Raw genomic sequence first — 24,901 nt, forward strand, 5'->3', positions numbered from 1 at the left:
AGGGAATGTCCCAGTTCCCCAAGGCAGTCAGATATGGCAGCCGTCAGCGTTCTGCTGTCGAGCTGATGTGGCCATTCATCCCATGGAAACCATCACTGATATCCCCTTCCCTAATGCAGCTGATGCCAATAGCAGCACCCGACAGCTACACTGGCTGGGATTAGCTATCAAGATACAGACTGAGAAATACATCACCATATCTGTCCATTTACGGGCTCGGTCCAGACCACGAGAGAAGCTGGAGTTACACTGTGATTTTGAAAAGTTATGAAGTGAATTTATGTCAAACTTTCCCCGGGCAGACTAACCTGATCGAGTTGACTCTGGTTGGCTGTAAATTGTGTACAATTTGTAGAGTTGTGCTTCATGGGTCAAATGGTGTACATGTTGGAAGCCAACAATTTCTCCATTTTATGCCATTTGTTTTAAATCAAGTGTGTACTATATTGTTGTCCTAAAACTCTTTATCAATAACAGATTTGAAGATTCCTTTGCCGAGAAAAGCAAGAAACCTTGTCAGAGCAAGAGCACAAATGGGAGCAAGTAGGAAAAAAGAGCGTCCCAAATCACAGGGTATGTTTTTTGCTCAATAGGGTATAAGTTTGGTGGTGTGCACATTTCTCATTAACTGCCCATAGATTTGGGATACAGGTTCATGCTGAGGCTATGGACAAAGGCCACAGAGAGAAATATTGACAATGCTGGAGCATTGGAGTGAGGATGACTCCTCTCGTTGTTTAGTCACTTGGCGCCTATGTGGGAGGACAACAGTGCAGCCAAGGGTGGACCACATCACCCAGAATGCACTTTGGCTGTCTAAATAAATGCTGTGGATATGCCGGCGTTGGACTGGGGTAAACACAGTAAAAAGTCTGACAACACCAGGTTTCAGTCCAACCGATTTATTTGATAGTAAACTCACAAGCTTTCGGGTTAGCCCCTTCGGCTTGTGAGTTTACTATCAAATAAATCGGTTGGACTGAAACCTGGTGTTGTCAGACTTTTTACTAAACAAATGGTCACATAGGTTTGGACTCTTGATCCAGGATAGTCAGATCTTGAACACTGGAACTTTGTTTCAGAGCAGTGGACCCACTTGTATTTGCATGTGAGCACAGCTAATGCTGCCCATAAAGGCAAAGGCAAAAGCTGCACGTTGAGCCTGGGCACCTTGCGCATCACCCTCTTCTGGCACAATGACGATAACCCTGCAGTAGTAATGCCCTGTGTGTTAAGGGGACATTGCTGGTCATTACCTGGCACCTGAGTGGCATGAATGTTACTTGCCACTTACCAGCCCAAGTCTGAAGGTTGTCCAGGTCTTGCTGTGTATGAGCAAAGACTGCTTCAGTGTCTGAGGAGTCATGAATGGTACTGAACATGCCCACTTCTCAGTTTACATTGATGAAGCATCTAAAAGTGGACATTATCCTAAGACACTCCAGCAGCAATGTCCTGGGATTATTGACCTCCAACAGCCATAAGCATCTTCCTTTGTGGCCGGGATGAATCCAGCTATGAATCCCCCAATTCCCATTTGCTCCAATTTTACAAGTGCTTCTTACTCGGTCAGATGCTGTCTTGATGTCAAGGAGCAACTACTCTCATTTCACCTCAAGAAGGTTTTAAGGGGAATCTTAGAGGAGGATTGAGAGGCAGGGAGAGTTAACTACCGGTATTCCAGAGCTTTGGGCTTGGGTCCCTGGAGGCACAGCCAGCAATGGTGCAGCAATTAAAATCAGGGATAAACAAGAGGCTAGAATTGGACGAGCTGGGCTGCAGGGCTGGAAAATGTTACAGAGCTAGGGAGCAAGTCACAGTGGAATCCTAGAGCAAGAATGAGGGTTTTGAAATTGCGCATTGTTGGACTAAGAGCTAATATAGGTCAGCAAGTACAGAGTGATAAATGAACAGAGAATTAGGTGCAGGCTCAGATATAAACTATGAATCTGGGCTAGCGCTAAATATAAAAAAGAATAGTAAGAGTTTTTATAAATATATAAAAAGGAGGAGGCTGGCTAGGGTGAATGTTGGACCCTTAGAGGATGAGAAGGGGGATTTAGTGGTGGGGGATGAGGAAATGGCTGAGGCTTTGAATAACTTTTTTGCTTCGGTCTTCACGGAGGAGGTCGCGAATAGTTTGCCGGGTGTTAACGATGGAAAGATGGTAGGAGTGGAGGGCCTGAATGAGATCATTGTTACTAGAGAGGTAGTGCTCGACAGACTAGAGGGACTGATGGTGGACAAGTCCCCAGGACCGGATGGAATGCATCCAAGGGTTCTGAAGGAAATGGCGGAGGTGATAGTGGATGCCTTGGTGATTATTTTCCAAACGTCGCTGGATTCCGGGAAAGTGCCGGAAGATCGGAAAACGGCTAATGTTACGCCATTGTTTAAAAAGGGTAGCAGGCAAAAGGCAGGGAATTATAGGCCGGTTAGTTTAACATCTGTTGTAGGAAAAATACTTGAATCCGTCATCAAAGAGGAAATAGCGAGGCATCTTGAGAAGAATTGTTTGATAGAGCAGACACAGCATGGATTCGTTAAGGGGAAGTTGTGTCTGACGATTTTATTGGAATTCTATGAGGATGTGTCTAGTGCGGTGGACAGAGGGGAACCGGTGGATGTGGTGTTTCTCGATTTTCAGAAGGCGTTTGATAAGGTGCCGCACAAAAGGTTGTTACAGAAGGTTAGGGGGCATGGAGTTGGGGGTAAGGTGTTAGCGTGGATAGGGGATTGGCTGTCAAATAGGAGGCAGAGAGTGGGTGTCAGTGGGTGCTATTCGGATTGGTGGTTGGTGACTAGTGGAGTGCCTCAGGGATCAGTGCTGGGGCTTCAGCTATTTAGCATTTATATAGATGATCTGGAGGAGGGAGCCGAGTGTAAGGTGTCGAAATTTGCTGATGACACAAAGATAAGTGGAATAGCAAATTGTGCGGAGGGTGTGGAAAGCCTGCAGAGGGATCTAGATAGGCTGAGTGAGTGGGCGAGGACCTGGCAGATGGAGTACAATGTTGGCAAGTGTGAGGTTATCCACTTTGGTAGGAATAATGGTAGGAAGGACTACTACTCGCAGGGCGAAAAGCTGCAGCATGCTACGGTGCAGAGGGACCTGGGGGTCCTTGTGCATGAGTCGCAAAAACCCAGCCTACAGGTGCAGCAGGTGGTCAGGAAGGCAAATGGGATGCTGGCTTTCATAGCGAGGGGGATTGAATATAAAAGTAGGGAGGTCTTGCTGCAACTGTACAGGGCACTGGTGAGGCCGCAGCTGGAGTACTGTGTGCAGTTTTGGTCGCTGCACTTGCGGACGGATATTTTGGCCTTGGAGAGAGTGAAGAGAAGGTTCACTAGGCTGATACCGGAGTTGAGGGGGTTGAGCTATGAAGAGAGGCTGAATAGACTGGGCTTGTACTCGTTAGAGTTTAGAAGGATGAGGGGGGATCTTATTGAGACGTATAAGATGATGAAAGGGATGGATAGGGTAGAGGTGGAGAGGTTCTTCCTGCTCAGAAAGGACAGCAGGACTAGAGGGCACAGCCTCAAGATAAGGAGGGGGGCAGTTTAGAACAGAGTTGAGGAAGAACTTCTTCACTCAAAGGGTGGTGAATCTCTGGAATTCTCTGCCCGTTGATGTGGTGGAGGCTACCTCGCTAAACATATTTAAGATGCGGGTAGATAGGTTTTTGGTAGGCAAGGGGATTAAGGGTTATGGGGAGAAAGCGGGAAAGTGGAACTGAGCCACTTCAGATCAGCCTTGATCTCACTGAATGGTGGGGCAGGCTCAAAGGGCTAGATGGCCTACTCCTGCTCCTATTTCTTATGTTCTTATGAGAGCAGAGGTTTGGATAAGTTCAAGTGTATTCAGCGTGAAAACTGGGAGGTTGGCCAGGAAATCATTAGAATAGTCCAAATCTACATGAAGGTGTGGATAAGGGCTGCAGAGAGGGGCAATGTTCTAGAGGTGGAAGTAGGTGGTGTTAGTGATGGAATGGTTTTTTGATTGGAAGTTCAAGTCAATACAATAGGTTTGGTCTTCTCTATATTTAACTGAGGGAAATTTCTGCTCATCCAGAGCTAGATGTTGAACATGTAGTGTGACAATCAGAAACAATGGACTAGTCAGCAGATGTGGGTGTTATACATGTGGAAGCTGACATCATCACTGATGAGAGGGTGTATGAAAAATCCAGAGTGACAGAAAGAGGTAATTAGCCTTGAAGGACAATTGGCATCTCTCTTCATTAGAGAGAGACAACTTGTAATACAGCTTAAGAGGGCAGTTCTCCACATTAGGCATGGGGAAACATGGGGAGGCTGACCTTCATGAACTAACACAGCCAGTCTGGAGACTGTGCCTGCACCACTGGCATTATTTTGCACGATGTAGAGATGCCGGCATTGGACAGGGTAAACACAGTAAGAAGTCTCACAACACCAGGTTTAAGTCCAATCAGTTTGTTTGACAGTAATCTCACAAATTGTGGGATTACTATCAAATAAACTTGTTGGACTTAAACCTGGTGTTGTGAGACTTCTTACTGTGTTATTTTGCACCACCTTCTAGCCTTCTCACCCACTGAGATAACCGATCCCTACCACTCAGCGAGCTCATACCTATGTTGTACTGTAAAGAAAATTGCTGGTGTATCTTAACTGCAAAGTATTTGTGATTATTCTCTTTGAAGGTGACATTCATGGAGCCAATCTTCTGAGGGGAGACACTCCATGGTTAACTGAAATAAGACAATCCTGTAACCTGAGCTCTGCTGAGGCCATAGTCTGTCTTGTTCAGAGCTCAGTGGGGGCTTCAGTGAAACCTCTTTTCTGACAATACGCAGCAGAACAAATAAAACTTTTAACTTTTCTGATCGGTTAGCATGATGCTGGAATTAGATGCCAGATAGAAATTCCAAATTCGAACAAAATAAACCTTTAATTGCTACACAGTACAGTAACATCTTTCCGAGTCATCCAAAATAGTTGTGAACGAATCATGAAAATCTGTATTTTGTGCTGCCTCACTGCCTTATGTTTAAAAACAGCGACCCTGACATTTTGTGGAGTATTATCAGAATGAGCAGTCAAATTACAAATAAATTCCCCATGACATTTTCATACTCCACCATCAGATCCTCTCCCTTCCCACCCCCCCTCCTCCCCAATAATTTAGGATGGAAGTTAAATGGGCAGAAATTTAGCAGAGCTGGTTCTGTTTAAAATAAGTTTAAAGCACTTTGTTCTTTGTAAAACTGTTTAAAGCATTTATTTATTGTATTTACTGCTTTAAGAATTCTGAGGGAGTGGTTAGCAGGCAGTTGTGGGCCAACAGCTTTAAATCAGCGCCAGGTTTAAAAGGAGGCCTGGTGTAGACAACGGGCAGCGTCGGAGCGGGCAGCGGAGTGAGAGGGAAGCAGAGTGAGTTATTAGGGCTTAAGATCAAAAAGGGCTGGAGGGAAAAAAGGCCAGGTGAGTTCGTTTGAAAAACAAGGGAAAAAAAAATTTTTTTCAAAACTACTACAGTGAATAATGGAGGGGCATGTGATGTGTGGTTTCTGTATGATGTGGGAACTGGTGGACTCCAGGGTCCATCCCAGTGACCATGTCTGCAGTAAGTGCAGGTTGCTGGAGGAGCTCCAGCTCAAGGTAGATGAGCTGGCCTCTGAGCTACAGACACTGAGGCTCATCAGGGGGAGAGAGGGTGCCATTGTCAATGGGGTGCAAGTGACATCCACCCCCCCTAGACTGGCTAACTCTAAGGGTCAGGGACAAGAGGGGGCTGCTGGGAGGAGGAAGGGGAGGAGAGTGGGGAGAGGAGGAAGGAGAGTGGGGAGAGGAGGAAGGAGGGTGGGGAGCGGAGGCCTCAGCCTCTTAATCTGCATAACAGGTTTGAGGTTCTTGCTTCCAGTCTGGAAGAGGACAAGGCAGGTGAGGTTGGTGAGCAAACTGCACACGGTACAGTGATGCAGCAGGACATAGGCAAAGAGAAGGGGAAAAGGAACGTAGTCGTAATTGGGGATAGTGGGGTGAAGGGTATTGACGCTGTCCTTTGTCACAATGACAAAGTGCACAGAAGGGTGTATTGTCTGCCTGGTGCTCGGGTCCAGGATGTCACATCTGGGCTGCAGAGGAACCTGGAGTGGGAGGGTGAGAATCCGGTCGTTGTGGTACATGTGGGTGCCGGCGACGTAAGCAAAATGCGGACTGAGGATCTGGGGAGGGAGTATGAAAAGCTGGGAATGGAATTAAAAAGTAGAACCGAAAAGGTGGTCATCTCTGGGCTACTGCCTGAACCGAGTGCAGACGGGCATAAGGTTGACAGGATTAAGGAAGTGAATGGGTGGCTCAGGGATTGGTGTGGGAGGAATGGGTTTGAATTTATGGGGCATTGGCACCAGTATTGGGGTAGGTGGGACCTGTTCGGGCGGGATGGGGTTGGTCTGAACCGTGCTGGGACCAGAGTGCTGGCGAATCGAGTAAAGAGGACTGTAGACAGGGCTTTAAACTAATTGGGGGGGGGAGGGTGCGAGGGTAGGTGACGTTACGAGGTCTAAAGTTAAGGATAGGGTACAGGTAAGGGAAGAGGCCGAGGATGTCCCAATAATAGAGGGAGTAGGGGGCGTGAGTATGGTTGGTGGCGTTACAGCAAATAGGGTCCAGGTGAAGGCTGGGATGAAAGCGCTTTATCTGAATGCACGAAGCATTCAGAATAAAGTGGATGAGCTGGTGGCGCAGATCGACACAAATGGATACGATCTGGTGGCCATTACAGAGACGTGGCTGCAAGTGACAGGGACTGGGAGCTGAATGTACAGGGCTATCAAGTGTTTAGGAAGGATAGACAGGAGGGAAAAGGGGGGGGCGTAGCTCTGCTGATTAAGGATAGCATCAGGGTGGTAGCAAGGGATGATATTGGAGCCAAGGAGCAGAAAGTGGAATCGTTGTGGGTAGAGATTAGGAACAGCAAAGGGAGGAAGACGCTGGTGGGTGTCGTCTATAGGCCCCCGAATAATGACCTGGAGGTGGGGCAGGCTGTTAACGCGCAAATAAGTGCGGCGTGCAGGAATGGGACGGCCGTAGTTATGGGGGATTTCAATCTGCATATTGATTAGTCGACCCATGTTGGATGCGGTGGGCTCGAGGAGGAGTTCTTGGAATGCTGCCGGGATAGTTTCCTTGAACAGTGCATGTTGGAGCCAACGAGGGAGCGAGCTATCTTGGATCTGCTGTTATGTAATGAGGCGGGTAGAATTAGGGACCTTGCGGTGAAGGATCCTCTTGGGGAGAGTGATCATTGTATGGTGGAGTTTCTGGTGCAGATGGAGGAGGAGAAAGTGGGTTCCCAGACACGCGTACTTTGTTTGAATAAAGGGGAGTATGGTAGGATGAGAGAAGAATTGGCGAATGTTGACTGGGGGACCGCGTTGGAGGGAGGGTCTGCTGAGGAGCAGTGGAGGATCTTTAAGGAGATCTTTCTTGGTGCTCAGCGGAAATTTATTCTGATGGTCAAAAAGGACAGTAGGAGGAGAGGTAATAAGCCGTGGATAACGAAGGAGGTGAAGGAAAATGTTAAATTAAAAGCGGAGGAATTTAGAGTAGCTAAGAGTAGTGGGCGAGAAGAGGATTGGGAGAGGTTTAAATGTCAACAAAGATTGACAAAGAAGTTGTTAAAGAAGGGTAGGATAAACTATGAAGCTGGGCTAGCGCTTAATATAAAAAAGGATAGCAAGAGTTTTTATAAATATATAAAAAGGAAGAGGCTGGCTAGGGTGAACGTTGGTCCTTTAGAGGATGAGAAAGGGGACTTAGTGGTAGGGGATGGGGATATGGCTAAGGTATTGAATAACTTTTTTGTTTCTGTCTTTACGGAGGAGGACGTGAATAATTTGCCGGGTGTTAGCGTTGGAAAGGTGGTAGGACTGGAGGGTCTTAATGACATTACTGTTACTAGAGAGCGGTGCTCGACAGACTGGAGGGGCTGATTGTGGACGAGTTGCCAGGACCGGATGGAATGCATCCAAGGGTTCTGAAAGAAATGGCGGAGGTGATAGTGGATGCCTTGGTGGTTATTTTCCAGACGTCGCTGGATTCCGGGGAAGTGCCGGAGGATTGGAAAACGGCTAATGTTACGCTGTTGTTTAAGAAGGGTGCCAGGCAAAAGGCGGGGAATTATAGGCCGGTTAGTTTAACGTCTGTGGTAGGTAAAATGTTAGAATCCGTCATTAAGGAGGAAATTGCGAGGCATCTTGAAGGGAATTGCTTGATAGAGCAGACGCAGCACGGTTTCGTTAAAGGGAAGTCGTGTCTGACAAATTTACTGGAGTTCTATGAGGATGTGTCTAGGGCAGTGGATAGAGGAGGGGCGGTGGATAGAGGAGGGGCGGTGGATAGAGGAGAGCCGATGGATGTGGTCTTTCTGGATTTTCAGAAGGCGTTTGACAAAGTACCTCACAAGAGGTTATTGCAGAAGGTCGAGGGACATGGAGTTGGGGGTAGGGTGTTAGCGTGGATAGAGGATTGGTTGTCATATAGGAGGCAGAGAGTGGGGGTCAACGGGTGCTATTCAGATTGGCGGATGGTGACTAGTGGAGTGTCCCAGGGGTCGGTGCTGGGGCCTCAGCTTTTTACCATTTATATAGATGATCTGGAGGAGGGAACCGAGTGTAGGGTGTCGAAATTTGCTGATGACACCAAGATTGGTGGAACGGCAAATTGTGCGGAGGGTGTGGAGAGTCTGCAGAAGGATCTAGATAGGCTGGGCGAATGGGCCAGGAAATGACAAATGGAATTTAATGTTGGCAAGTGTGAGGTGGTCCACTTTGGTAGGAATAATGGTAGGAAGGACTATTACTTACGTGGCGAAAAACTGCAGCAGGCGACGGTGCAGAGGGACCTCGGGGTCCTTGTGCATGAGTCGCAAAAACCCAGCTTGCAGGTGCAGCATGTGGTCAGGAAGGCGAATGGGATGCTGGCCTTCATAGCGAGGGGGATTGAATATAAAAGTAGGGAGGTCTTGCTGCAGCTGTATAGGGCATTGGTGAGGCCGCAGCTGGAGTACTGTGTGCAGTTTTGGGCGCCGCACCTGCGCAAAGATATTTTGGCCTTGGAGGGAGTGCAGAGGAGGTTTGCTAGGCTGATACCGGAGTTGAGGGGGTTGAGCTATGAGGAGAGGCTGAATAAACTAGGCTTGTACTCATTAGAGTTTAGAAGAATGAGGGGAGATCTCATTGAGACGTATAAGATGATGAATGGGATGGATAGGATAGAGGTGGAGAGACTCTTCCCGCTCAAAAAAGACAGTAGGACGAGGGGGCACAGCCTCAAGATAAAGGGGGGGGCGGTTTAGAACGGAGTTGAGGAGGAACTTCTTCACTCAAAGGGTGGTGAATCTCTGGAATTCTCTGCCCGTTGAAGTGGTGGAGGCTGCCTCGCTAAATATTTTTAAGACGCGGGTTGATGGGTTTTTGATAAGAGAGGGGATTAAGGGTTATGGGGAGAGGGCAGGAATGTGGAACTGAGCAGCGACAGATCAGCCATGATCTTATTGAATGGCGGGGCAGGCTCGAAGGGCTGGATGGCCTACTCCTGCTCCTACTTCTTATGTTCTTATATTCTTGCCGTCTCCATCAATTCTTGATTGTGTGTTTTTGGTATTGTTACTGGACAAGCAACCCAGAGATCCTCTGGGGACCCAGGTTCAAATCCCACCACAGCAGGTGGTGAAATTTGAATTCAGTAGCAATGTGGAATTAAAAGTCTAATGATGACCATGAAGGCATTGCCAATAGTTGTAAAACCCTTCCCTTAGGGGAAGAAAGCTGACATGCAACTGCAGTCCCACAGCAATGTGGCTGATTCTTAAATGTCCTGAGAAGTTCAAGGGCCATTAAGGATGAGCAGTAAGTGCTGGCCCAGCCAGCGACACCCACATCCACTGAATAAAGTAAGATGGTATATTCAAGATTGAAGTGTCCGCTGCAATCTGGTGTTCATATCTGACCATTAATCTTACAGACGAATGCAAAACCCACACAGCAGACTTGTTATCTCCAGCGACCTCTGAAGACACAGATGAAACAACTACAATTTGAAAAGAAACTCATTCTGATCAGCGCTGAGGGACAGACTGCCCAAGAGACTTTCATTTGTTTGTGGACTAGATTGTGGAGAAGTCTGTCCTGTACACCTGCTTGGAATATCTCTGTAAAAAGCCACAGAAACAGGAAATGATTTCTATTTAACAATCATATTTTTGATACGTTTTCATAGAAATTGTATCACAGGACAGAAGGATTTAACATATACATATACATAGATTTGTCTATCTAATGATCACTTTTCTCAATATTCTATTCGCTGCATGTTGGGACCTGGAGCGGGAATCCAGGAACAAGCAATTTTGATGTACTACCTCTTTTGTGAAAGTCTCCAGTTTATTCTTCAGGGTGATTTTGTAGACTGAAGAGATTAAAGTAGGGTCTGTTGGAGGAAACACTGGCCTCATGCTCACAGCTCCCCCATCTCTGAGCAGATTTAGCAGTACCTCATTGTACCTGCCATAATACATTCTTGAAGGGAACAGTAAAACATACTGTTACACATCTGTCTCAATGTGTTGGTAATAAGTTTAACTTGACCAATGAGAGACCAAGTGCACTGAGGAACGCTACAAAGGCTATAGACACCATTCTTCACTGTCAGAAAATAAGTGCACAAACTCCTCAATTTGGAAAGAACAAAATTCAGGGACAAATTGGTGATGTTTACAGCCAAAAACAAGGATCAAACTAACAGTTTATTTAATGATTTGGATCCTCCTGTGTCAACAAAATTCCTACTGCCTCACAGTGCCAGGGACCTGGGCTTGATTCCTGCCTCAGGTCACTGTCTGTGTGGAGTTTACATGTTCTTTCCGTGTCTGCGTGGGTCTCCTCCAGGTTCTCTGATTTCCTCCCAATGTGATATGGGTTAGGTGGATTGGCCATGCTAAATTGCCCTTCAGTGTCAGGGGGACTAGCTAGGGTAAATGCATGGAGTTATGGGGACAGGGCCTGGATGGGATTGTGGTTGGTGCAAATGGCCTCCTTCTGCACTGTAGGATTCCATGACAAATGATTTTGGGTGACTAACTGCACTCGAGGGTGCTCCAAGTCAATATGGAGCAAAGGATGGGGAGATCAGCTTTGATCGTTCAGACTTGGCTTACCCTCCTCCCCCATTCCACCATCAACAACTCCTAGTCCAAAATGGGCACATTTCACTTGTTGTCATCATAGAGTGCTGAATGTACTATATCAGGGTAATAGAATGTAGCATTTTTGAGGGGGATAAGTTGAGAGGAGAGAATGAGAGAGAAAGATAGAGCAAAGGAATTTAATCATTAATCCTGTCCCATGCATGTCGGCAAGCGTAGCAAGAAAATATCCACACCTTTCATGATCCTTTGGCTGATGGAGGGTGGCTACAACTTAGTTTGGATACGTTAAAGTCCAATTTTTAAAAATATCCAAAAAGACAGAGTTAAATTCTGTCTTGTTTTCATATTCTATTTTCTGATACTTTGAAAGGTAAATGATGTTTTTTTTAAATGCTTGTTAAATTGAAATCAAAATCATGAATACTCATTTGTTACAAAATAGTTTGCCTTTTCTAGTTTTAAGTGTTTGCTGCCAAATTAAAACTGCCTGAGAAATATTTCACACTTTTGTAGGACTAATGAAATGATACCATTGATAATGGCAGAGACCCAACATGGGTTTGCTGTCAGATGGTATAATTTTTTTATATTGAATAAAAGCAAGTGAAAATCTGGAAAACATGCTGCAGTGTCTGATCCAAAGCCAACTTCATGCCATGATGCACTGAGCAAGCACCCTTACCATTTTTTAAAGGCTGATGTACCTTACTGATGGTGCCTGACAAGATAGGGTCAATATTCCACTTCATCGGCTTCAGAGGGAAACAGGGTCAGATGAGATTAAAAGCATATTTTAAATGACCCATCTTTCTTACTTAAAATGAACAATCCAGGGTGGTAATGATGGTTAATGTGAAGTGGAGGACAAATGGTGGTTCAGTTCCCACCAACATGAAGCAGAGAATATCGCGTCTTGTGATTGGAAGGACCCGGGCAGTCTGCCAAATGTCCTGGTGACTAGCTAATAGAAACCTTTGGCAGCAGAAGAGTTCATCTACCAGAGAACCACAGATCAGGTTTAGATACCACAATATAAAACATACACTAAAAAGATGCGGAGTTTCCTGAAGAAGGAATTATTGCACTGCTGGGGGACGTTCAAGCCCAGCTCCTTATGAGCTGAACCTAATATACTGACAGTCAAAAGAGTACAGAATGTAAGGGAATGATTGTCCTGAAATTAATCTGTGACAAAATATAATGAGTCTTAACCCAAGGGCAGAACCATGCATTTCATTACAGAACTGAAAATGTCCTGCTTTGCAAACCTAAAAAAAAGTTTACGTTTTGTTAATGTTCTTTTCCAGAGCACTTCTCATATCAATAGCAACTTGGCAAGGCTCAGGACAGTTTGAAATTTATGATCCAAAACATCAACTTTCCAGAAACTACAGAGAACACCTATTGCATTCATTTTTCGCTCTGCATGGTTACTTGAGAGCACACAGACACAAATATCATCCCCAAACCAACCTCACTGAAAATTACATGTTACAGGTCATTCATTGTCTTGACAGTGCAACACAATGATTGCTCACCACAACACTTCAGAATTCACAATGCTGCTATTATTTATAGTGTTCCCCAGATTCCTACCATCTTCCCAAAGACATTGGCTCACACATTAGTGAGTGTTACCCAAGCAAGTGTTCTATATTTGTAAGCCAGGCCTCTGCTACAGGAACTGGAGCAGGATTTTCAACCCTACATCCTACTCCACTAGTTAATTAGAACATAGCCGATCTGTACCTTCACTCCACTTACTGTCCTTAATTCCCATGTCCTCTGACACCATTACCTCACAAAAATCTATCAGTCTTGGTCTTGAATGTTCCAATTGTCCCAGTATCCCTACCCTTCTGGGAGAAGAGTTCCCAATTCCTGGGATTTGTCAGTAGAGATTATTTGGTCCCAGAAGCCAAGTGGAAATCACATGCATGTCCATTTTTGTCCTCGCCCAACATTCATGAGATGGAATACAGTCTGACACCCCTTTACCCCAGGAATGCTGAGGTAAATTGTAGGAACACTAATCACTCCTTCGTTATGATCAATAAACTTATTGCATGTTGCAGATTGACCCTGAAAGGGCAATCAAAGAACAGGGACAATAAGGGACCATATAAATGAGATTCCGTAGAGTTAGAGGGCATGGCTGAGTTACCAAAAGAATAATTTTGTTTTGCTGACTAGTTAAAAGAAACAAGTTTATTTTCAGTGATCTGCTGGTCACATGTAACTAAACTTAACTAAAGAAGAGAATATTGGCAATGTCACAGTAAAGGGAGAGGTACTAGAGAAAATGGATAGAAGAAAAGTAAATAAAAAGGCTGTGCTTAAAAGTTTGGCAATGCTCAAAGTAGAACAGACACCTGGCCCAGTTTGATGCATCTTAGAAATGCTGAGGGATGTAATTTTCCAATTTTATTTAGAAAATGGGATTTGTGCCATCATTGAATAGACAACACTCGTGCTCTCAACATGAACCATTGCCATGTGAAAACTATTCACACAACATATTTATACAAATCCAAAAATTAATAATACAGTCAGCTGTACTGAGTTAGCATTTATATCTTGGATGTGGAAGGGAGTGACAATAATTCATGTTATTTCTGTAATCAAGTAATAACAAAATGCTCCAAATCAAATATTTTTCTGAAGCAGTGAATGTTGTTATCCCTCAAAATAATTACTCTATTGTCATGGCAGGAAAGGTTGGACAGGGTAGTCTTATATCCACTTGAGTTTAGAAGAGTAAGCGGTGACTTGTTTGAAATCTTTAAAAACATGAGAGGTCTTGACAGAGTGGATGTGGAAAGGATGTTTCCTTTTGTGAGAGAATTTAGAACGAGGGGGTCACTGTTTAAAAATAAGGGGTGGCTCATTTAAGACAGATAAGGGGAATTTCTTTCTCTGACGATCATGAGTCTTTGGACCTCTGTTCCTCAAAAGGCAGTGACAGAGTCTTTGAATAATTTTAGGCAAAGCAAAGTAGATTCTTGAAAAGCAAGGGGGTGAAAGGTTATCAGAGGTAGTCGGGAATGTGAAGTTGAGGTTAGAGTCAGATCAGCCATGATCTTACAAATCATAGAAACCCTACAGTGCAGGAAGAGACCATCTGGCCCATTGAGTCTGCACCAACCAGAATCCCACACAGGCCTACCCCCATATCCCTACACATTTACTCACTAATCCCTCTAACCTATGCATCTCACGACACTAAGGGGAAATTTTAGCATGGCCAATCAACCTAACCTGCACATTTTTGGACTATGGGAGGAAACTGCCGCAGACACAAGGAGAATGTGCAAACTCCACACAGACAGTGACCCAAGCCAGGAATTGAACCCAGGTCCTTGGAGCTGTAAAGCAGCAGTGCTAATCACTGTACTACCATGCCGCTCAATCATTCCTTTATTGAATGACAAAGCAGGCTCGAGGGGCCAAGTGGCCTACTCCTGCTCCTAACCCATATTTACAGTGTTTTGCTGTGGGAAAGATACATTTACAATATATACACGTTGCTGAAATGATGCAGCATAGTGAATATCATGGAGTAGACCCTTTAATTGCCTTGTTATAAAGCATTGGCTACCTAGAATGCAACAAGGAGAGTTGGTGAGGATTGCAGTACCATAATAGAGCCAACCTGATTTTTGTTGAGAAGAGAGGAGACAGGACAACTTGAATCTTAAGATTTTAAAAATGCATTTGATTTACAGCATTGTTCTAGCCTGTGTTCCAAAAATAATGATTCTCCATTTTAGCTGGAGTTGGAAAGTGAAGTATATAATTGCTGTAATATATTAATAATCGGCTTTCTTTTGGATAACAGTTGTATTTGTAGAAAGGTCTTTCAAAACATGTGACTAGCAGATCACTAAAAATAAACTTGCTTCTTTTAACTAGTCAGTAAAACAAAATAAGATTTTATAAATCAAAGTGATCAGGTTGTAGAAAATACATTTTAATGGGATGTTCTTGAAGGTACAACATTCTCCCCACAAGAGAAAGAGCAGGAAGAATTGGGAACAGAGTGCAACAAAACCAACTCACCCACTTCACTCCATTATCTCTCCCTTAACAACCAAGAATGCAGCACGATTATAAACTGAGATGAGTATTTTAGTGGGTTAATCCAGCATTAATGGCTTGGTCAACCATCTGTTAAAATGTACAGCACTCAGGCATTTTAAAGTACACTATTTAAAGAAAACACACATTTTTAAATCTTCTTACAGATTAGATTACAATGAAAATATTCTCATAGTTAATAACCTAACTCAGTCATGTGTCCATATTTACAATGCTTGACTTTTTTTGAAAGATGTTGCAATTCAGTCCTTCTCAGGATAAACAACAGTAAGGAAGCTTCCACAATGACATCTGAATTTCTTATATACTGCCCAAACCTCATGCCTGTTGTTTCATTGGCTTTGTTCTGAGTGACTAATTGGTTATAATGCAATTTAATGCACTGGCAAAGTGTTGTCCAACACAACATATTGAGTGGAATTGTTCTATTTGAGACTATGTCCCATGGTAGGGTTTAGAATGAGAAGTGTTTCTTGTTGCTGAGGCTGGCCAGAAACCGCACTATGGGTAGAGTGTTCCCCCAAAAAAGGTGTCATAAAGGTGAGAATAATAGAGCAAATGCACCAGCATCTCAGGTGTGCTCCATACCACGATCATTCTATTGGGCGGGATCAGAGGGGAGGGGCAAGACGTATGCCTGCTGGTGAGTTCAGCTTCAGAGCACTCAGGCAAGGGTGTCTCTATCTCTCAGTGCACTGGGAGACCTCCTCTCTGTTCCCAGGACATCAGGATCCTACCAACCCTCTCCCATTGACCATATGTTTCCCCACCCACTTACCTGACGTGGGTTGCTGTCATTCGGGGCCCTTCCGATATGCCCTTCAACCCAACCATGACTCCAAAATGCCCTCCGATCATGACCCCCAACATAATCCACCCCTGCATGACACCACCCCCCCCGACATAATCCCTCCCATTATAGCCCCAACTCAGGTCCTACCCTTGTGATGCTGCCCTGGCACACTGGTGGTGCCCAATGGCACTGCCAGAGTGCCCAACTGGCACTACCAGGTTGCCCGGTGGCTACTGCCAGGTGGGCACTGCCCAGCCTTGCCCACCAGCCAAAGCCTTCATTGGCCTGTGAGCCTCCTCATCGCGCCAGGTCTCTGCTACTGGAGACCAGCTGTAATTCTCACCATTATTGCTCCTGAAGGCTGGAAGATTCCATGTGCTGAGAGTTGAACAGCCTTAGCCTATTTAAATATGCTAATCGACCTCGTGGTCTTTCTGTGCCATTAGAAAAGGGCCACAAGGATTACAAACTCTTCAGGGCCAGGTGTGAACACAATTTTTCGGCCCACATTTAGCTGGATCAGTGTAATCAGCACCAGAACCGGTGAGGTGGGAAAAGCGGTCAGGTCAGGTTTTCACCTGCGGGATGCAAATCAGTGTCACGCCAGCTTCCACTGGGTTTCCCGATCCACTACAGTGAGCACCAGCAGAAAATCCCATAGGAAATAATCATCAACATAACACCAGTTTTTGGATACCTGCTGAATCCCCATATTCATAAACAGTTGAAATCCCTTCTGGGAAACAGTTAATACAAACTTGTAATGCTTCCAGGCAGAAGATATCCATTTGTTTTGGGTAGGTGCATTGGCCATGCTAAATTTTCCCTCAGCGTACAAAGAACAAAGAACAAAACAGCGCGGGAAACAGGCCCTTTGGCCCAATGAGCCCACGCCACCATTTTAACACCACCAGGCCCCCCCCTCCACCCATGACCCTTAACTATTGTTTTATGGCCATCCACATTGAGGGAAACTAATTTAGGGACAATTTATTCCTGCCAATCAGCCTAACAGCACATCTTTGGGGTGTGGGAGGAAACCGGAGCACCCAGAGAAAACCCACACAAGCACGGGGAGAATGCGCAAACTCCCACAGACACCGGCCCGAATCCATGTGTCTGCACAGCAATCAGCGATAGTCACTGAGCTGTCGTCTTGCCCAGTATCTTGTCCAGTTTAGGCACACACTAACGACATGAAGCACTAGGCCAATCTCGAACAACCAAGAGCAGCCCAAGTACGACCCATCGTGTGTATGCCCCTCGTTGGACACGAGGTGGACCGACTTAAAACCTGTGAATGAAAAAGAGAAGAAACATTATTATCATACCATATCCAATTACATTACCAGGGACGCCCCAATGCTAATGAACCTTATTTAAAACAATCTCCAACCCACTCATGTGCCTGTCTAAGTTACTCTTAAACATCTCTAGCGTGCCTGCCTCCACCACCTTACTTGGCAGAGCATTCCATACCCCCACTACCCTCTGTGTGAAAAACCTCCCTCTAACATTTGTGTTATACCTCTCCCCCCTCACCTTAAGCCCATGGCCCCTCATACTATGTGTCTCTACCATAGGAAATAGCTTACCTCTGTTTACTCTATCTATACCCTTCATAATCTTATAAACCTCTATTAGATCCCCCCTCAGTCGCCGTCTTTCAAGGGAAAAGAGCCCCAATTTCTTCAATCTTTCCTCATACCCCAGTCCTTCCATACCAGGCAACATCCTGGTAAACCTCCTCTGCACTCTCTCCAGAGTCTCCACGTCCTTCCGGTAGTAAGGCGACCAGAACTGTACGCAGTACTCCAAATGCGGCCTAACCAACATTCTATACAACTGCAACATTAGACTCCAGCTCTTATATTCTATACCCCTTCCTATAAAGGCTAACATACCATATGCTTTCTTCATAACCTTCTCCACTTGTACTGCCACCTTCAAAGACTTGTGCACTTGCACCCCCAGGTCTCGCTGCGATTCTATACTCCTTATGGGCTTACCCTTAATCGTATAACTCCCCCCTACCTTATTCCGGCCAAAATGCATCATCTCACATTTATCCGGATTAAACTCCATTTGCCATGTATCTGCCCAATTTCCCAGCCTATCAATATCCCGTTGTATTGCCAGATACTGCTCCTCACTGCCTGCCAATCCAGCCACCTTGGTGTCATCAGCAAATTTGCTGATCACACCACTTACTCCCTCTTCCAAGTCATTTATATACACTACAAAGAGAAGAGGTCCCAGTACTGAGCCCTACGGCACGCCACTAGGGACAGACCTCCGGCTAGAAAAGGACCCCTCCACTACTACTCTCTGTCTCCTCTTTGCAAGCCAGTTCTCACTCCACCTAGATACCTGGCCATGTATCCCATGAGCCTTAATCTTTTCTACCAACCTACCATGAGGGACTTTGTCAAACGCCTTACTGAAATCCATGTAGACGACATCAACGGCTCGTCCTTCGTTGACCGTTTTTGTCACCTCCTTGAAAAATTCTATCAGATTCGTAAGGCAAGACTTCCCCTTTACAAAGCCATGCTCCGTATCCTTAATCAGATCGCAACGCTCTAAGTGCTCATACATCCTATCCCTAAGAATCCTTTCCATCAACTTGCCTACCACTGACATTAAATTCATCGGCCTACAGTTACCAGGGCTATCCCTCCTACCCTTTTTAAACAACGGTACCACGTTCACTATCCTCCAGTCCTCTGGAACCTCACCTGTGTCCAAAGAAGAGACAAAGATTTGCATCAGAGGCCCAGCAATCTCATTTCTTGCCTCCCTAAGCAGCTTAGGATAAATGTAATCGGGGCCCGGAGATTTATCAGTTTTAGTGCTACCTAAAAGCCCTAACACTTCTTCCCTCGTAATCGATAGATCCTTCCATTGGTCTACTGCTCCCTTGATGACCGTACCAGACATCAAGCCCCTCTCCTTCGTGCATACCGACGCAAAGTATTCATTCAGGATCTCCCCCATTCCCTCAGACTCCAAGCACAATTCCCCTCGTCTGTCCCTGAGAGGACCGATTTTACCCCTAGCCACCCTTTTGCTCCTAACATAAGAGTAAAACGCCTTTGGATTTTCCTTAATCCTACCTGCCAAAGCCATCTCATGCCCCCTTTTTGCCTTCCTAACTCCCCTTTTGAGATTCCGCCTACTGTCTCTGTATTCCTCCAACGCTCTCTCCGTTCCCAGTTGCTTAGACCTGACATACGCCTCTCATTTCTTCCTAACCAGGTCTTCTATATCTCTAGTAATCCATGGCTCTCTAATCCTACCTTTCCCATCCTTTCTCCTAACCGCCACATGCCTTTCCTGCACACATTGCAGTTTTCCCTTGAAAGACTCCCACATGCCTAACATGGACTTGCCCTCCAACAGCCTATCCCAGTCTGTATCCCTAAGCTCCTGCCTAATCCGGCTGTATCTAGCATTCCCCCAATTTAGCACCCTCCCCTTAGGACAGCACACATCTTTTTCCATTCGTATCCTAAAGCAGACAGAGTTGTGGTCACTATTAGCCACATGGTCACCTACCGCAACCTCAACCACCTGACCCGGCTCATTGCCCAGAACTAAATCCAGTATAGCCTACTTCTGACAAATAAATTTTTCAATCTTTTTCCTTTCCTGTTAAACAATATAACAAGAATATTACAACCCAAAATCCGACAAATCCCTTTGTTCCTCACAAGATTATTTGACTGATCATAATAACTGAACGCATTCGATGGGTAAAATTGTCCCAAAACATATGGGAAGCCAGTGAGAATTAATTTAATGTACTGATCAGGCGGCAAAAGGCCAAATGGCTGGAGGCTTTGAAAATGATGAGAAAACAATTAAAAATCACTTTGAAGAACAAATTTCTTTCACACCAGCCAGCTCCTGCCAACCAGTAATGTGATCCATATTAAAGAATGATCCTATCAGCAGCACATGGGGGAAGGAAGCAGCCAATGATTGGTGAAGCAACAACACCGGTGGCAATGAATGCGCTCTGGGGCAAGGAGAGAGAAACTGTCACATCATATAGGGGAAGTAGATACCCTGTGCGAGGCTGTGCCATACTAGTGAGGGAAGAAGAGACAGCACCAGTGCTGGAAGAGGTTGGATGTTGTAACGCAAGGAGGTTGGCAGGGTGGTGGTGGTGGTGCAGAGTGTATGGGGGAAGAGTGTGTTTGGGGGAGAGTGAGCGTGAATGTGGAAATTGTGTGTGTGTCTCACTCTTAGGATTCTCACTCACCCCACATATTCACACCCACTCATGTGGTGGCTGAGAGTAAGTCAGCAAGCATCAAGAGAATGGGGTGAACCAGACAAAAGACTCTAATAGTGAACTTTATTCAATATTTATTTCTATTGTTAATTTATTTCATTGACATTGCTTTATTTTTGCTCAGCAAATTGTTCCTTTTCTTCACACCTCAACTTTTTATTCTCTGATTATGACTAGGTACCTGAGAATGGAACTGGATGAATACAGTCCCACCCAGCTGGATGACAGAGAAAAAGTGTTGGTGGAGGGTGTGATTAACAACATCAGAGGTTGCAGAGAGTCAGCCTACTCCATCACATAGGATACCATCTGTGACTTTGATAAGAGTTGTGCAGTGTAAGGCAACAAAAGTGTTATCAGGATTAAGAATCTGAGGTTCAGAACAAATTACTTGCACCATCAACTTTACTTTTGATGCCCAGGTCTCCATGAAAACTATTATCCTCTCTCATCATGGTCACTCCCCAGGTAAGACCCTTATCTTTGTTTCCTTAGTCAAAGATTACAGCTTGAACATTTATGGCAGAGAACTGGTTCAGCAATCATTCTCTCCACCGCCCATATCATCCAAAAACACATAAGGTTCTGTACGAACACGGTTGATATCTAGTTCTATCTCACTTTTGGATGTGTTTCACTGGCTGGGCCATCATTTATTTGCCCATCTCCAGTGGATGAATTGTCCTTCAACTGAGGGCATTTAAGAGTCAAACATATTGCTGTGGGTCTGGCATCACATGTAGGCCAGGCCAGGTAAGGATGGCAGATTTTCTTCCCCAAAAAACATTAGTGAATCAGGTGGGTTTTTGCAAAAGTCAACACAGGTTTTGTGGTCACCATTAGACTTTTAATTCCAGACTTTTTATAGAAATTAAAATGTCATGGGAAATTCAAACCCAGAATTCCAGGCCTCTGGATCACTAGTCCAGTGACAATACAATTATACCACTTGCAGCCCTCTTAGCCTATTCCGTATTAGTCTATTTCCCTCTCCATAACATTGCACAACTCCACTCTTGCCTTGGTGCATTGCTGCTGAAAACCCTTATTCGTGTTTTTTCTTACCTCTGGACTTCACTATTTCAAACCTCTGATCAACCTCCCATCTTCCATAAACATGTTTGAACTTATCATGTCCACTTTTAAGATGGCGAGCTGTCAATGCTCAGCATCCTGACAGTCAGTGCCCAATGTGCCACTGCTGACTGTTGGAAACCCACTGCCGCTTAATACTTACTTGAGCATTGACTGGCGGTGCTCAGGACTTCTGTCCACCTTTGGCACAAAGTCCCACCTGTGAGAACTTTTGGCCAAGCTGATTGGTTGACAGCTCTAACCAATATGTCCAGATACAGCACTGCAGTGGGCAGAAGATGTACTGTAGCACTCTGCCTGGAACTAAGTGCCAGGGGCTGTGGTCAAAGTAATTCCCAAGAGTGGGATGGTAAGAGATGCCCTGGGGGCAATCATGGCATAGGCAGGACAGCACCCAAAATCTGAATATCCTTTAAATTGAGGAGCCCTCACACACCAAACCCTAAAATGTAGAAAATGTATTTCTCCGTTTCCCACCCTACTCACACTCACCCCCACCAGCCTAAAAATTGATACTTGGCAGGAAAAGGACCTTACAGGTGAAAGGGCAGGTTTCCCACCCAACCGTGAAATTGCCCCTTAGTGTCTCAGGATGTGTAGGTAGAGGGTTGGGGTAGGTGGGATCCCTGGGGAAATCCCGTCCATAGAATTTTACACTGCCCTTCTTCACTCCCTCCCCCCCCCCCCCACAATCACATCCCGTCCCCTCCTCAGAACCCACTCTGGGGAGCACAAAATTCCAGTTATCAAAATCGCTGCACTGAGCCTTGTACTCATGCAACACTTTAATTTAAGAATTCCCAACTTTATTTTCAAATCCCTCTATGACTTTGCCCATCACTTTGTAATCTTCAATAACCCTACAATTATCTGAGATGTCTATGCTACTTTAACTCTGGCCTCTTGAGTATCTATGATTTTAATCATGCCATCAGTCATGGTCATATTTTCAGCTGACTAGGCCCCAAATTTGAATTTCCTCCCTGAATTTTTCTGTCTTTCTACCTCTCTCTTCCTTAAAGAAACATAGAAAATAGCAGGAGCGTGACCCTGCTCTGCCATTGATCTAACTCAATAACTTGTTCCTAGTGCGCCCCATACCAACAGTCTTTGATACCCTTTGCCCCAAGTGCTTTATCTAACTCCATCTTGAAAATATACAATATTTTGGCCTCAACTGCTTTCTGTGGTAGTGAATTCCACAGGCTCACCACTCTCTATGTGAAAGAATTTCTCATCTCAGTCCTAAATGATCTACCTCACATCCTTAGACTCTGATCCCTGATTCTGGACTCTCTTGTCATTGGAAACATCCTTCCGGCATCCACCCTGTCTAGTCCTGTTGGAATTTTGTAGGTTTCTATGAAATTCTACCCATGCCCTTCCAATTCTTCTGAACGGCAGCAAGTACAATCCGAGACAACGCAATCTCTCCTCTTACATTGGTCCCATCAACCCAGGAATCAGTCTGATAAATCTTTACTGCGCTCCCTCTACAGCAAGAACATCCTTTTGTGTACAAAATGTACACAATATTCCAGGTGTGGTTAATCAAGAACCTGTATAATCGCAGCAGGATATCCCTGTTCTCAAATCATCTCGCTGTGAAGGTCAACAAACCATTTGCCTTCTTTACTGCCTACTGCATCAGCATGCTTACTTTCAGTGACCGGTGTACAAGGACACCCAGGTCTCATTGCACAATTCTCAATTTGTAGCCATTCAGGTAATAATCTGTCTTCCTGTTTTTGCCACCAAAGTGGAGAACATTAATCCACATTATGCTACATCTGCCATTTTTGCCCACTCGCTCAACTTGTCCAAATCACAACACCCAGCTTTGTATCATCTGCAAATTTGAAGATATATTTAGTTCCCTCATCTAATCATTTATATGGTGAATAGCTGGGGTCCTAGCACTGGCGGCACAGTGGTTAGCTCCAGAGACCTGGCTTGGGTCACTATCTGTGTGCAATTCGCATGTTTTCCCTGTGTCTGTGTGTTTCCTCCATGTACTCCAGTTTCCTCCCACACTCCAAAGATTTGCAAGTTAAGTGCATTGGCCACGCTTAGTGTCCTGGAATGCGCAGGTTAGAGGGATTAGTGGGGTAAATATTTAGCATTATGGGATAGGACTTAAGTGGGATTGTTGTTGGTGCAGGCTTCAAGGGCCAAATGGCTCCTTCTGCGCTGTAGGGTTTCTATAACCCCTGTGGTATCCCACTAGTCACTGCCTGCCACTTGGAAAAAGATCCATTTATTCCTACTTTGTTTGTCTGCTAGCAAATTTTGTATCCATCTCAATGCCCTACCCCAATCCCATGCACGTTAATTTTACACACTAATCTCTTACGTGTGACTTTGTCAAAAGTCTCCTGAAAAGTCTAAACAAATCACATCCACTGGCTCCCCCTCATCACTTCTACAGATTACATCCTCAAAGAATTCCAGTAGATTTCTCAAGCATGATTTCCCTTTCGTAAATTCATGCTGACTCTGTCCAATCCTGCCACTGTTTTCCAAATGTTCTGTAATTAAATCAATTATAATGGACTCTAGCATTTTCCCCAGTACCAATTTCAGGTTGACTGGTCTGTAATTTCCTGTATTCTAACTCCCTTTTTAAATGGTGGGGTTACATTAGCCACCCTCCAATCTGTAGGAACTGTTCCAGAGTCTAGAAAATCTTGGAAGCTGACTACCAATGTATCCACTATTTCTAGGGCCATTTTCTTAAGTATTCTGGGATGTAGATCATAGGCTCTGGAGATTTATTGGTCTTCAATTCCATCAATTTTCCCAACACCATTTCCCTACTAATACTGACTTTAAGTGCCTCACCTGTGTTCCCCAACATTTCCAGTAATTATTTGTGTCTCAATGTGAAGTCATTTTTGTTCCCCATTGTAAACTCCCATTTCTGACCGTAAGAGATCTTTGTCTTCAAGGCATTTGTCCCCACCAATCTTTTTCTCTCCACATACCTACAGAAATTTTTACAGTCAGTTTTTATGTTCCTCACAAACTTACTCTCATGCTCTATTAAATATTGAGTGGTCTTGGTAGGGGAAAGTGAAATTAAGTGTGAACAGGTACAGCTCGAACCAGTAATTGACGTGCTATGTTCAAATATCCCCTTGGACTTGAACATGGAGTGAAAACTCTGTACTATGGCTGCAAGACAGCGAAGATTTTGCTGAAATTAAGAAATCCAAATGTGGAGTGACAAAGTGGTGAAACAAGTCAATAGCTGCAGAGGTATCATGTGAATTTAGGGTTAAATATTAGATTAAAGTTTGAACAAATGCACATGTAATCTTGATAGTTATTATGCAAATCATCCTTATAAAAATTCAAGAAAATTAAATATTCAAAAATATTGTTTATTTACTTATTAAGAAAGAACAGTAAAGGATTTTGC

The 24,901-nt window shown here is 44.7% G+C and overlaps 1 protein-coding gene across 3 annotated transcripts in view; it reads left to right on the forward strand.

Moving 5' to 3' along the window:
• carmil2 (capping protein regulator and myosin 1 linker 2) overlaps positions 1–11,803 on the forward strand; it is a 151,638-nt gene extending 139,835 nt beyond the window's left edge. For all 3 annotated transcript variants that reach the window (XM_080187061.1, XM_080187062.1, XM_080187063.1), the window contains 2 exons: positions 478–573; positions 10,012–11,803. In XM_080187061.1, the coding sequence (XP_080043187.1) occupies positions 478–573; positions 10,012–10,088 (173 nt within the window). In that variant the 3' untranslated portion in view covers positions 10,089–11,803. The remainder of the gene's footprint in view (positions 1–477; positions 574–10,011) is intronic.
• The last annotated feature ends 13,098 nt before the right edge of the window (positions 11,804–24,901 follow it).

Source organism: Carcharhinus amblyrhynchos, chromosome 4 (assembly GCF_965287045.1).
Source record: "Carcharhinus amblyrhynchos chromosome 4, sCarAmb.v2.hapA, whole genome shotgun sequence".
Taxonomy (NCBI): Eukaryota; Metazoa; Chordata; class Chondrichthyes; order Carcharhiniformes; family Carcharhinidae; genus Carcharhinus; species Carcharhinus amblyrhynchos.